Source organism: Saccopteryx bilineata, chromosome 6, assembly GCF_036850765.1.
Source record: "Saccopteryx bilineata isolate mSacBil1 chromosome 6, mSacBil1_pri_phased_curated, whole genome shotgun sequence".
NCBI lineage: Eukaryota > Metazoa > Chordata > Mammalia > Chiroptera > Emballonuridae > Saccopteryx > Saccopteryx bilineata.
In genome coordinates this window covers 103105987-103120027 of record NC_089495.1, presented here as the reverse complement: position 1 = coordinate 103120027, position 14041 = coordinate 103105987, and the positions used below count along the sequence as shown (strand labels likewise).

At 40.9% G+C, this 14041-nt stretch overlaps 2 protein-coding genes across 5 annotated transcripts in view; one reads left to right on the top strand and one right to left on the bottom strand.

The window, feature by feature from the left end:
- Positions 1-10: 10 nt before the first annotated feature.
- Positions 11-11295, bottom strand: LACC1 (laccase domain containing 1). 4 transcript variants are annotated; one of them, XM_066234605.1, is made up of 7 exons: positions 10996-11295; positions 9425-10032; positions 8601-8779; positions 7663-7828; positions 4381-4606; positions 2801-2961; positions 11-991 (listed from the first exon to the last, which is right to left on the bottom strand). In XM_066234605.1, exons 2-6 carry the CDS (start codon positions 9972-9974, stop codon positions 2802-2804), a joined length of 1281 nt encoding a protein of 426 aa, XP_066090702.1. In that variant the 5' UTR covers positions 9975-10032; positions 10996-11295; the 3' UTR covers positions 11-991; position 2801. The 4 variants fall into 4 exon arrangements, with proteins under 4 accessions (XP_066090702.1, XP_066090701.1, XP_066090700.1 ...); XM_066234604.1 differs by having other exon boundaries at positions 11042-11295; XM_066234603.1 differs by having other exon boundaries at positions 11093-11295.
- Positions 11296-11959: 664 nt separating this feature from the next.
- CCDC122 (coiled-coil domain containing 122) overlaps positions 11960-14041 on the top strand; it is a 39404-nt gene continuing 37322 nt past the window's right edge. The window contains exon 1 of the mRNA XM_066235541.1: positions 11960-12181. The gene's annotated coding sequence lies outside the window, so the exon portion shown is untranslated. The remainder of the gene's footprint in view (positions 12182-14041) is intronic.

Genomic DNA, 14041 nt, shown 5'->3' with positions numbered 1-14041 from the left:
TAATCCAAAATCATAGGTAATCAAACAAGTTTTATTTATGTTTTAACTATTTTCGTACGCAAAGTGAAACATGGTTGCCTAATGTTCTGTAAATTTGTAAACATGAAACAAAATAATGCACAGTAAAAAACTGGAATGTTATTAACTGCTCTCGGTGTGATGCCAAGGACATAAAAACACTCCCCTACATTTTATGTGTGGCATTTAAGACCCTAAATAATCTGTTTCCAACCTGTTTTTCCAGTAACTCCTGTCCACACCCTTTTCTTTCTAGAACATGTTATAAACTTTCAGTCCCTGGTGTTCCCTCAATCTGTTATTGTTTTTCATTTGTAAAAAAGCCTGTACATCTTTCAGGACCATGTGATCTGTCATTTTCTCTGTAATATTATCTCTATCTTGCCTTCCAGGTAGTATAAATCCTTTCTTCTTCTGTACGCTTCAACTGTTATTAAAATTAAATTTGTTAGAAGAGTTGCTCTCCTCCACTGCATTATACTCAAAGGGAAAAAGTCTTATTCCCTGATTTCACCCAAGCTTCACACAATGACTGATAAATACAGGGAACGCAATAAATACTGAACTGGACAGACTTAGTCTTGATGTAACAAATAGAGACCACAAACTTTAAGAATAATCCTTATCTATATAAAATGCATAAGCTCATCCCTCATTTTTTTTCAGTTATTGTTAGAATCAAATGAAAATCATTTGTGTCAGTTATTATTATAATCAAGTAAAAATCATTTGAATTTGGGTAACAGTGAAAATTTACCCTAAATACGAATTATCCATTATAATCATTTGTGTCAGTTATTATTATAATCAAGTGAAAATCATTTGAATTTGGGTAACAGTGAAAATTTACCCTAAATATGAATTATCCATTGTAATCCTGTTGATATTAAGTAAATCAAAAAAACAAAATTTCTCTCTTGCAGTCAGTTTGAAAGGAGGCAGGAAATAACTTTGCAAAAATCCAGTCAAGTATCTGTAAAAACAAACAGAGATCAGATATGAGATCCTTACTAATGTTATTAGAATATTAAAGTAAGAATCATTAAGTCTGTTAAACTCTTTCATATGTTAAAGAGTTAAAGACATTTTGAAGACTAAAAGGAATATTAATTCAGTTAAAAGTAACCTTAAGGAAAATTAGATCTATATTCAAGTCAGTGTTAAATTACTCTCATGAAATATTTTTGTATAACTCTAAAAAAACCTAATAATTGATAATTTAATGAAATTGCATTCAATATTGCTCTATGTCTATAAATCTGGTGTCAGCAAACTATAGTCTGTGGGCCAACCTGTCCCTCCCATGTATTTTGTAAATAAAGTTTAACTAGCCGTGCACATTTGTTTCTGTATTGTTCCTGTCTGCTTTTGTTTTGCAAAGTTGAGCAGCTGAGACAGAGATTGTATTTCTCACAAAGCCTAAAATATTCACTATCTGGCCCTTTGAAGAAAACTGGCCAACTCTGGCTGTGGATAAACAGTAGGCAATCTAGTTGGAAACCAAGACAGTTTGGGTATGCAAGGATTTATTATTATTCTAGAATTCAGAGTATTTATGCAAAGAGTTCTCGAAAACCAGAAAGAAATTTTCTTTTTAAAAAAAGAAACTATAAGGATTTATGACCAAGCAATCTCTCTTCTGTGTATTTACTCAAAAAACTTGAAAATATTTATCTATAAAGATATATGTACCCCTGTGTTCAGTGCAGCACTATTCTCACTAGCCAAGACACAGAATAACCTAAGTGCTCTTTGATGACTAGCTAAAGAAGATGTGATACAGATAACAATAAAATACAATTCAGCTATAAAAAGATGAAATACTGCCATTTGTAACAACACGGATATACACTGCTCACAAAAATTAGGGGATCAGGGAACGTGCAGATACTCCAGTACTTTCAGCCTTTTGTACAGTGCATTTTCACCAATGAAATAAAAGTTGGTTTTGCATCTCATTTGCATAATTGAACAACTTTCTTTGACTTGTCATTTGCTTTTCTGATGTTCTTGTTTAATTAAAAAAAATCAAATGCTTCTTTTTTATCGCTTCATATTCATTTTGAAATATCCCTTAATTTTTGTGAGCAGTATATCTTGAGAGTCTCATGCTAAGTGAAGTAAGTCAGATGGAAAAAGATTACAGCCATATAATTTCACTGATATGTGGGATGTAAAAGAAAAAGTGGCAATCAAACAAACTCACAGACACAAACAACAATATGATAGTTACCAAAGGGGCAGGGGGCTGGGGAGAGGATGAAGAGGGTAAAGGAAATCAAATATGTGGTAACAGAAGGAGCCCAGGCTCTGGGTGGTGAGCACACAATGGAATATACATTCCATGTATTATAAAGTTGTATACCTGAAACTTAAATAATGTTATTAACCAATAATGCCCCAACAAATATAATTTTAAAAAAGGGATGTCATGATAAGAAATGTACAGATGTCAACTACATAGGAGATACAAAGGGCATACATACAGAATAGTTTTTAAAGAATAAATTATTTTTATACCATTAACATATGACTGCCTTATTATTCTCCACTCACTAGGAGAGTCAGTGCTGTGCTTTATATTAGAGTATGCTACTGAAAATTAACTTTTCTACCACTGTTTCATTAAAAACTAGAAGCATAATTCTTCCTACAGGAATAAAGGAGTAATGTTAAATATCACTAATTATTTTTTTAAATGAGAGGAAGGAAAAGTAGAAAGAAGAAGACAGAGAGGAGAGGATGAGGAGCAGTGGGGAGAGGGAGGGAGAACGTACTGTACCTCATTCTCTGATTGATATGAAGCCAATCTGTGTACCAAAATTAAGGCCGTCTCGCACATGGGAGAAGAACTTGTCAGGATGGCAGGATGTACAGAGCTTGAGATCTTGCTGCTGGTCCTGAATATTCTGTGGTGGAATTCCTCCTTGTTCTAGAAGAATCCTTAAGATAAAGATAAAAAAATTATTTTACCAATAGTAAAACAATATGAAATAAGTATGGATATTGGTATAAAAGAATTCTGGGAAAGATATGCTTGGAACAGTGCAAACTATTACTCAGTTACAGACCACGGACTAGTCAGGAAATGATAGATTTTATCAGCATTTCTCACCTAAGTTCACATGTAAACTATACAACCTTTCATACTGTCCTGCAGACATGATCTGGGCACAGAGAATCAAGGACTTATTTTAGAAGAAACTTTAATATTACCAGGGTATTTGGAAACAAGATTCATTTGACTTAGAGCATGCTTTTTAGTCATTTGGTCCTCCCAACTCCTCTGTCCCGTTACCAAATTTTTCACAGAAAATTTGCTTCCCCATAAAGACTTTATGATATGAAATACGATCATAAATTAATGACTTATTCCGCAAGAAACATTTTAAGAATCAATTTTGGCCCTGGCCAGTTGGCTCAATGGTAGAGCATAGGCCTGGTGTGTGGATGTTCCAGGTTCGAGTCCCAGGCAGGGCACACAGGAGAAGTGACCATCTGTTCCTTCCTTCACCCTTTCCCCTCCCATAGCCATGGCTTGATTGGTTTGAGTTCTTCATCCCCAGGTGCTGAGGATGGCTCCTTGTAGCCTCTGTCTCAGGAGCTAAAAATAGGTCAATTGCAAGAATGGTCCCAAATGAGCAGAGCATCGGCCCCAGATGGGGGTTGCCAGGTGGACCCCAGTTGGGGCACATGTGGGAGTCTGTCTCTCTATCTGCCCTCCTCTCACTTGGAAAAAGAAGAAAAAGAAAAAATGAAGAATCGATTTCAATCCTTTTTGCTTATGTGCTGAATGAGGCAAAATCTAGGTAATGCTTTGCTGGGTGGCATAGAAACATAGTTCAAATCAGACATCAATTTTCCTTTGTAGAAAGAACAAATAATTTTAAGTTATTAATAGCAAACCTTCATAAAATCAAAAATGCAAGAGGCCATAAAAAACTTTAAAGTGACTATGTGTTTATATGTATTATCTAATATTTTTGTGAAGAAATATATTCTTCTAACTAATTAGATAATACAAATAATTTAAGAATATCAGCTTCCTGATAGTTTATCATATTTAGGAGAATTTAGCTGAGGAATGGTTATAAAGTACATGCCCAATGTTTCTATGTGATGTTTAACCTTCTCTTTTAAATCAATAACAGATACCAGCCAGGAAAATGTCTGTTATTAAAACTTAGGTGAGAACAGATTTCATATTGAAAATGAGTTTTTGTGTACCCGTATATGTCAGCTATTTAAATATCTGACACCTAAATTTTTCTTGGTGTTATTAATTGCTCTCTAAATTAATTTTCACTTCAGAAGCAACAAGCAATAACCAAACTGGCAGTTCTGCAATGAAATCAAACATACCTGGTGGCTTTACGAATGTCAACATAGGGATCTGGTGAATCAAACAGCCGCACACATTCAGGATCAAGATTATGAAATGCCTCTGCTGATTCCCTTGGAAGAGTAAAACAGCAAGGTCCCACTGAAGGTCCCAGTACCACAATAATATCTTCCATGCTACAGCCATATTCTGCTATCATAGCATTCACAGTAGCCATAGCAACACCTAACAAAGTACCTTTCCAACCTGGTAAATAGGAAGAAAAAGATAAGAACAGTTAAAACATATCAACATTTCAATTTAATTTTTATCTAAGTTAAAAATAAGCACAGTCAGATTTTTATAAGTCCAGAAACAGTAAATGAATCACAAAATTAAGCTAAATAAATTAACTAATTAAAATACCAGTTTTTAAATGAGGTGTACTATACATAGCAGCTGATACAGAAAAGGTATTTAATGGGGGAGGAGTATCTACTTCCTTTTAAAAATGTCCTATACCCTAGTTTCCACTGGCATGGCGCCTTCTTGGTCTCCCCCACACACACCTCGGAGCTTCCTTCCCTCACTTTTCCCCCACATTTTTAAAAACTGTGACAAAAACATGTAAAATTTACCTTTTAACTGTTTTAAAGGATATACTTAGTAGTGTTAAGTATATTTACATTGTTGTGCAACAATTCACAACTTTTTCATCTTGCATAATTAAAACTATATGATTATACAAGTTTTTTTGTTTTTCTTTTTTTTTTACAAAGACAGAGAGAGAGTCAGAGAGAGGGACAGACAGACAGGAACGGAGAGATGAGAAGCATCAATCATTAGTTTTTCATTGCACATTGCTACACCTTAGTTATTCATTGATTGCTTTCTCATATGTGCCTTGACTGTGGGCCTTCAGCAGATAGAGTAACCCCTTGCTTGAGCCAGCAACCTTGGGTCCAAGCTGGTGATCTTTTTTGCTTAAGCCAGATGAGCTCGCGCTCAAGCTGGAAACCTTGGGGTCTCGAACCTGGGTCCTCGGCATCCCAGTCTGTCGCTCTATCCACTGCGCCACCGCCTGGTCAGGCTGATTATACAAGTTTTAAATGATAAGTCTCCCTTCCCACCTTCCCCCAGTCCCCGGCAAACCACCAGTCTACTTTTGTTTCTGTGAATTGGATTACTCCAAGTATCTCACCGAAGTGGAATTATACCTTTTTTTCTTTTAGTAACTGGCTTATCTCACTTAGCATAATGCCTTTAAGTTTCATTCACGCTGAAGCATGAGTCAGAATTTATTTTTTTTAAGGCTGAATAATATTCCATTGTATGTATATACCACATATTACTTATCCATTAATCCATCATCCATCAGTGGGCACTTGAGTTGCTTCAACATCTTGGCTATTGTGAATAAAGCTACTGTTATCATGGGTATGCAAATATCTTCTTGGGATTCTGTTTTCAATCACTTTGGATACATACTCAGAAGTGGAATTGCTGGATAATATGGTAATTCTATTTTAAAAGTTTTGAAGAAACACCATACCATTTTCCATAGCAGCTGTCTTATTTTACATTCCTACCAATAGTGCACCAGGGTCCCACTTTCTCCACATCTTCACCAAAAACCTGTCATTTTCTTTTTCTTTTTATAGTAGCTACCCTACTAGGTGTGAGGTGATATTTCATTATGGTTCTGATTTGTATTTTCCTAATTATTAGTGATGTCAAGCACCTTTTCACATGCTTGTTAGTCATTTGCATAACATCTTCAGGAAAATGTCTAATCAAGTACTTTGCCTATTTTTTAAACAGGTTATTTGTTTGTTGTTGAGTTCTAGAAGTTCTTTATATATTCTGTATATTAACCTCTAGCCAGATATATAAATTGCAAATATTTTCTCCCATTTTGTAAGCTATCTTTTCATTTTATTGATTATATATTTTGGTGCAGAGAAGTTTTTAATTCTGATGAAATCCAATTTATTTTTAATTTGGTTGCTTGTGCTTTTATATTCATATCTAAAAAAAAAAATGCCTGATCCAAGATCACAGGGATTTATACTGCTTTCTTCTTTGAGTTTTAAAGCTTTAGATCTTTTATTTATTTATTTGATCCATTTTTAAGTTAATTTTCATATATGATACAAGATAATGGTCCACCATCCATATTTTTTTTTTTGCATGTATCACGTGTTAAAGAGATTATCCTTTCTCCATTCTATAGTCTAGGTATTTGACCATATATGCAAGGGTTTATTTCTGGGCTCTCTATTCTATTTTATTGGTCTCTATCTCTGTCTTTATGCCAATACCGTACTGCTTTGCTTACTGTAGCTTTATAATAGGTTTTTAAATCAGAAAGTATGAGACTTTGAACTTTGTTCTTTTTCAATAGCTTAATTTTGACAGCTTTGTCTTTGATATTTTGAAACAATGTTTTAAACCTAAGAAATAACAAATAATATTTCCCTTCTATATCCAGAAACTACGATTCAAATTTTAAATAACTTCTGGCAGTGTCAAATAGTAATCCTGACTTCTAGTTGTCCAAGTGCATTACTTGAACCGCTTTCTTATTTCCCTATGGCGTAAAAAGCAAAGTAGTCATAGACTTACAAGTAGGAAGAAATCTAAAAGATCACTGCTCATTTCACATACATATATAACCACTGGATAATCTAAAATAGTATTTTAAAACACCTCCAGAAAGCGAAGTGCCTTAACCTTAACATATAATCTAAATATCCTTCTTTGTTCTTAGCATGTTAAACTAAATACAACTTTCCAAACAGTTCTTGCCTTTTCTTACCTTTTTACCTTTACTCATGCTGCTGCATCTTAATGAACACCTCTCGACAACATGCCTAACTTTCCAGTTCCTCACTGCCTACAGTGCAAGGCTCCTCAGTGGCAGTACAACACCCTGGGGAGTGTTTGAAAAGCATGAAGTATTTTTTTCTTTTTTAATTGTAACTGGGAATTTCAAAAATCAAGCAAACTGTCTGCAATATAAGATTATCTTGCCCAAAATGTTATTAGCAGCCCTGCTGCGAAACACTGGCAGCTAGCCAAACCCTACACATTCTTCAGGAATCAGCCTAGGTACCACTTTTTTTGGGGGGGAATTCTACCTTGATTCATATAATTTGACCTTTTATTTGCTTCTATAACAGGAGCATGCTGAACCTACCCCATCTTTATACGTATCACCATGTAAAGTAATGGTTTGTCCGTCATGCCTACCAGAAAGAAATCATAATTTTTCCTGTGCTACAAAATGGTAAAATCCTAAATGCTTAATTAAGTTTACTTACCAGAGTGAGCTACCCCACATGCTTTTCTGACAGGATCTGCAAAAACTATTGGTATACAGTCAGCACCAAGAGCTGCTATCGTGACTCCTCTCTGATTTGTGGTGATCCCATCATAAGATTCAGGCTCCTGACTTCCCAGAACCCAGACGTCACTGGCATGATCAGTCTAAAACCAAAAATGTGCAATAAAAATATTTTCAAAGTAGGACTTTTCATACGATAAATGAATTTTGGAAATTACTCATTTTGTACAAAATTATAAAACCAGCTTAAAATTACTAGTGTTTATTAAATATATCACTTCTACATATGGTAAAATGCCAAATTTACTTATCGTTTAAATTTTCGTATTATAATTTCTGCATATTTTATTCAAAGTAAAGTAGACTTTAACATTTAAAAATTCAATCCTGTCCATCACAAACAACTACTAGAGATGGGTAAGATTCTACGCGCAGTACTTTTCACAATGAACTAATCCACTGACAGAAATTAATTACCAAGTCAATATTTACTTTTTCAAACATTTTTACTTTTCCTAGACTCAAGTAAAGCTGGAATTCTGTAACAAACAAAGCACTATCTCTTCAATGGTACCCTAAGTTCCACCTGGCAATAACTTAGAAAATAATGGCCTTTCTCATTCACAATTCAGGAAGCTTCCTTCTAAATAAAAAATTACAGTGGTACTACACTTTGTGAGAGTTAACTGTACTTTTAGATGTGAGGAGCTCCAGGAGACTATATATACCATACAACTAACTTTTAGGTTATGGTATAGGATAAAAAAACAACAACAATAAAAACTATATGCATTATCCTCAAGTTTTAGATAAAACACAAGATACAAAAGTTAAATAGCTTGATTATGGTCCCTTCGTCATTAGCAGAGTCAAGAATATACTTTAGATCTTCCAAAATATGAAACATAATTTTACCTTGATTCGGTAAAATTTCTTCACATTAAATCCTGCAGCAATCCCCAACCTACGCAGATTTTCTTGAACAACTACCTTGGGATCTCTCCGCTTGGAACTACTGAAGAGATTGCAGGAGCTGAGAGTTGGTATGTAAGATATCCCACCTGTTCTTGTACTAAATCCATGTATAAACATATCTGTCGAAGATGCACAGTGAAGATTAAAAATATGCTATACAAAAGACTATACAAAACATTACAAACCAACTCTCGGTAAGATTTTCCCTGATCACTTCAACCTGCGTGTGTTTATCTGGCACCTAATTACTACAGCACATTGTACTTCCATGTGTTATTACCCACTATTTTGTGTCTGTTTTACCTTTCCCATGGAGTTTTTGCTCCTCAAAGACTATCTTCTGTCCCATTTGTCTTTGTTATTCTCAATATCATACAGCTCATAGTAAATCTCATTTAACCAAGAAGATCGACTGTTTTAAATGTCACTCTTCTGTAATGATGCCAACAAGTTAAGGTTACAGAATTGCTCAATAGGAGATGCTCAGGGTTATAAATCTCATTTTAAAGGAAGCTTGGGTGTGTCCTAAATCTGAATTTGCATAAAGCAAATTTATTTACATACGGGGCTTTGAAGGGACTATCCTCTGCTATCCTTGACATCCCTAACACTATAAAACCGTCCATGACATTCTCATGTTGATGCTCAACTGATGCTAATGAGCAAAGAAGTGACACAGTGCACAAAAGAGGGGAAAAAAGTGAACAACTTCTAAAGAACGAGTTTTTCACATGCATGGTGAAAACAGATAGTGTGTAATATACCTGAGATCAAAGGCGATGTGATAATAGTTAATTCTCCTTTTAGTGCCGGCAGACTTCTTAAATATGTTTCTATTTCATTCTGTATTGCTTCTAGTTCCTGAGCTGTGATCACATTTATCTCAGCAGACTGTTTCAAAAGCCCTCCATTCAAAGTTAACTGTAAATCTTCAAACTCAAAATTGTAAACATCCGTGAAGAGTTGATCAATAAAAGCCTTCATTAATGTCTTTCGGTGCATGGGTACAATTACCTTAATGCTGCTCAGATTTTTTTCATCAATTTTTTGTTTAATGGTATACAAAGAGGCAGCCATACTGGGATTGCTAACAGTTTCGAATTCTCTCAAGAGGGCTGATGATCCATTGTTTGTTTCTAATTCATAATTATCCTGGTCATTGTTCCTTTCACAGTTGATGTTACTGCAACATATTATGCAAAGGAACTTGGCCTTGGCAGCATAGTGGTATCGAACAGCATTCAATGTCTGATGATAGTTTTTCTGAGAATTCAATTTCAAACCAAAAAGATCAATCAACACAACTTCAGCCATCCTTCAGTATCTGTACAAAGTTCTTTAAAGATGACTTCCTGTGGCCCCAAAAAATCCTCTGCAAAGAAATATTAGCATAAATAAGAATGCAATATTTTATCAGTCTTCTTACAGTTACAACAGAAATCTGCACTAGGGGAAAAAAAGAATTGCATTGATCTAAAAATGTGAAAATTGTTAACTCTAGATTCCTCCCAGAAGAGTTGGTTTACTGTCATAAGAGAATCGTGACAATTAAAGCAAAGTCATCTTTTAATCCATTTTCTGAAAGTGTATTTATATCTTTCCAGCAAAACAACAGTTCTTCTATTTTTGTTGTGTTTTGTTGTTTGTTTTCATATAGGGAATTTTAAGTAGGAAAGTACCTGTCGACTTAGACAAAGTCCTGTTTTGTAATTACATGGTATATCATTTTATGTGATACAGCATTAATCCTGACATGACTGGCATGTAGGTCGCACCCCTTCACAGGAAATACCTGGGCCTTACATTCAGTAGGTTAAACGGAGGTGCAAAAGCTGGATGACCCACACACTCTCTCCATGACTTGTCTTACACGATACTCCAGGTGTGGCAGTTACCCCGAAGCGACTACGACTTGGCTGAGACGTGCTTCCCACCTGCATCCGTACTCCTCCCCGTGGCGAGATTTTCTCACCGCGGCCCTGCCCTCCGACCCAGGCGGTCGGCCAGTCCCTGGCGACCCGCTTCGGGGACCCCTTGTCCCCGTGGCTCCCTCCCGCCATTACTCCTAACTTCCCCTCCCTACCGTGCAGGACTCCCGCTCCCGTTCAGCTCGCCAGTTTTGAGAAGCATTGAGCGAAGTGAGGTGGAGCGGGAGGTCACGGTGAGACTGCACGAAAGGCGGCTGTTCCCGCCGCCCGCCCGGCGCTGGGCTCCGGGGGCGCCTCCCGACACCACCCCGCGGCTCAGGGCCTCGCGGACAGCCCCGCACACCTCCGCTGCTGGGCGGTCTGGCCCGGGCCCTTGTCTCCGCTAGGGGGTCAGGGTCTGCCCTTACCCCGGCCCGCAGCCACCGCCAAACACGGACGCCGCGAGCGTGTTACCTGCGCCCCGTGGGCCTCCAGGACGCCGACCACCTCACCCACGTTACCCACCTCGGCGCGCACCGACGGACCCGGGCCTAGCATCTCCGGGCTCGAGCCCGCAGTCTGCGGGAATTCCCCGTGTCCGCCCGAGCGAGTAGGGAGGCGGCGGGGCGGGGTGCGCCGGGCGGACGCGGGGATCCGGGAGGAGCGGCGGGGCGGGGTGCACCGGGCGGCCGAGCGGCGGGGCGGGGTGCGCCGGGCGGCCGAGCGAGTGGGGAGGGCGGCGGGGCGGGGTGCGCCGGGCGGCCGAGCGAGTGGGGAGGAGCGGCGGGGCGGGGTGCGCCGGGCGGCCGAGCGAGTGGGGAGGGCGGCGGGGCGGGGTGCGCCGGGCGGCCGAGCGAGTGGGGAGGGCGGCGGGGCGGGGTGCGCCGGGCGGCCGAGCGAGTGGGGAGGAGCGGCGGGGCGGGGTGCGCCGGGCGGCCGAGCGAGTGGGGAGGGCGGCGGGGCGGGGTGCGCCGGGCGGCCGAGCGAGTGGGGAGGGCGGCGGGGCGGGGTGCGCCGGGCGGCCGAGCGAGTGGGGAGGAGCGGCGGGGCGGGGTGCGCCGGGCGGCCGAGCGAGTGGGGAGGGCGGCGGGGCGGGGTGCGCCGGGCGGCCGAGCGAGTGGGGAGGAGCGGCGGGGCGGGGTGCACCGGGCGGCCGAGCGAGTGGGGAGGGCGGCGGGGCGGGGTGCACCGGGCGGCCGAGCGAGTGGGGAGGGCGGCGGGGCGGGGTGCACCGGGCGGCCGAGCGAGTGGGGAGGAGCGGCGGGGCGGGGTGCACCGGGCGGCCGAGCGAGTGGGGAGGAGCGGCGGGGCGGGGTGCACCGGGCGGCCGAGCGAGTGGGGAGGGCGGCGGGGCGGGGTGCACCGGGCGGCCGAGCGAGTGGGGAGGAGCGGCGGGGCGGGGTGCACCGGGCGGCCGAGCGAGTGGGGAGGAGCGGCGGGGCGGGGTGCACCGGGCGGACGCGGGGATCCGGGAGGAGCGAGCGCCGCGCCGCGCCCCGGCCGCCTCAGCAGTTCCGGGTCAGGACGGCCCGTCGGGCAGCACCCGGCGGCCCGGCGCAGGGAAGAGGAACAGGAACAGGAACCTGAGCGCAGAGGGCTCTCGCGCGGAGCCGAGTCAGCAGACGGAGGCGGGGCGGGAGGGCCGGCGGGGCGGCCGGGTCACAGGGTGCTGACTCCCTTCCGAGACAGGGTCTTCTCTCCCCACGGCCGCTCTTCACGTGACCGTGTGGTCCCGGAGCCCAGGCCTGAGAACCGCAATGGCTTAGCTCCTGACCGTTTACCTCCAATGTTCAAGTAATGGGTCTCCGAAGGGAGGGTTTTGTTTTTTTTTCCTGTTTTTATTTCCAGACACAAGTTGGACGAACTCTCCCTCGCCTTCGTCCTGATTCTGCCTTTTTTCGCAGACTGGGCCAGCACTGTACAGCCTTCACTTTTGTTGACAGACGTCCTGTATGCCCTTTAAACATAGGTGCCACTCGTAGAAAATTAGAAGCCACTCACCATTAAAATTGTGACAACGGTGCAGATTAGCATCCTTTGTCCGCCCTCAAAGAGTGTAACATTCATTTGTTTTAAAAAATTAAACAGAAACTTTGTGGAAGACAATGGCAATGGTTGAGGGAGAATATATCCAACTTCTGAAGAGTAGGGGAAAGGATGTTTTCAGTGGATTGGTCGTGATGGAAGGAAGAGTTCCCTTTTATTTTATAGTCGCTCAGATGATAAGGACTGAAGAACCTGTATCTGAAAGGGAAGACTCTTGGATACCTGGGAGTCTAGAACAGCACTTGGAGGGGGCAATTTCTTCTCTTCTACTTGGTTGGAGAATGGGATCACCAACCTGGAATAGGAACCTACTGATCAGTGATTCCTGGCAGAGGTTTTCGTCAAAATTTGTATTTTCATTATTTTAGCTAGACATTTGTTAAGAGCCCTGAGTGCTAGATGGTATACCTGGCTAAAAGGTGCACTTTCTGTCCTGAGCTTGTTTTAGGTTAAATACATGTTACCTTAAGCAAAATAGAAGTCTTTTAGTTACAAAGCCCGTTGAACACATTAATCTCTATTTTTATAGACAATGGTGGAAAATCATTTTCTTTTGTGTTATGGCAGTGGCAGTAAGGAATTAAAAAGCAAGTAGGGAAGCTGTCAAGGAAGAGAGTTTGTCATTCTGTTTCATTGATACACCCTTTTCTTTCACCATCTAGTCCTAACACTCACCTCCTAGCTCTTTTACCTTATCTCCCGGCACTCAGCTCCAGCGATTCTCAATCCCGACTGTACATCCGAATGACAAGCAGAATTAAAAAATAATAATATTAAATCCAGAGACTCCACTCCAGTTATACATTTGAAACAGAATATCTGGGAGTCATGTCTGGGCATGTTTCGCTTTGTTTTTCTTTATCTCTACAGATGACTCAAATGCATAATTGGGTTTGAAGAAACAGCTTCCCTATTCAACACAAACTTGAGAGAGCCACATGATTTCATCCTTTACGTATGCTATTTCTTCAACTTAGAACACCCTTCACTTTATGTATACTTTTTAACTGGTACCTGTTCAAGATCCTTTAAGCACAAATATAACCTTCCTTGAATTCCCATCTCTTCACCAACTAGGATTAAATGCTTTTTCTTTAGCATTTTGTTCATATAGAAAAAGCCCTCTTATAGATGCAGCCTGGTCTCATAGCCAAGCATATACTGGAAAAATATATTAAACATTCTATCATTTATAAGGGTAAACTTTCTGGTTATAGCTAAATATATCCGTTTAAAAGAAAAGTCAATTAAACCAGAGAGTCATGAAAAAGTCTAAATATCTTAAATATTTTGCTTTAACCTGAAACAGCTGCTTGCTCATCTGCCACTAGACTGAGAAAGTCCAAGGCCTTTTCTTTGCATATGGTCTACTGATTAGAATTCTGCATTATAGCCCTGGCTGGCTGGCTCAGTGGAAGAGCATCGGAC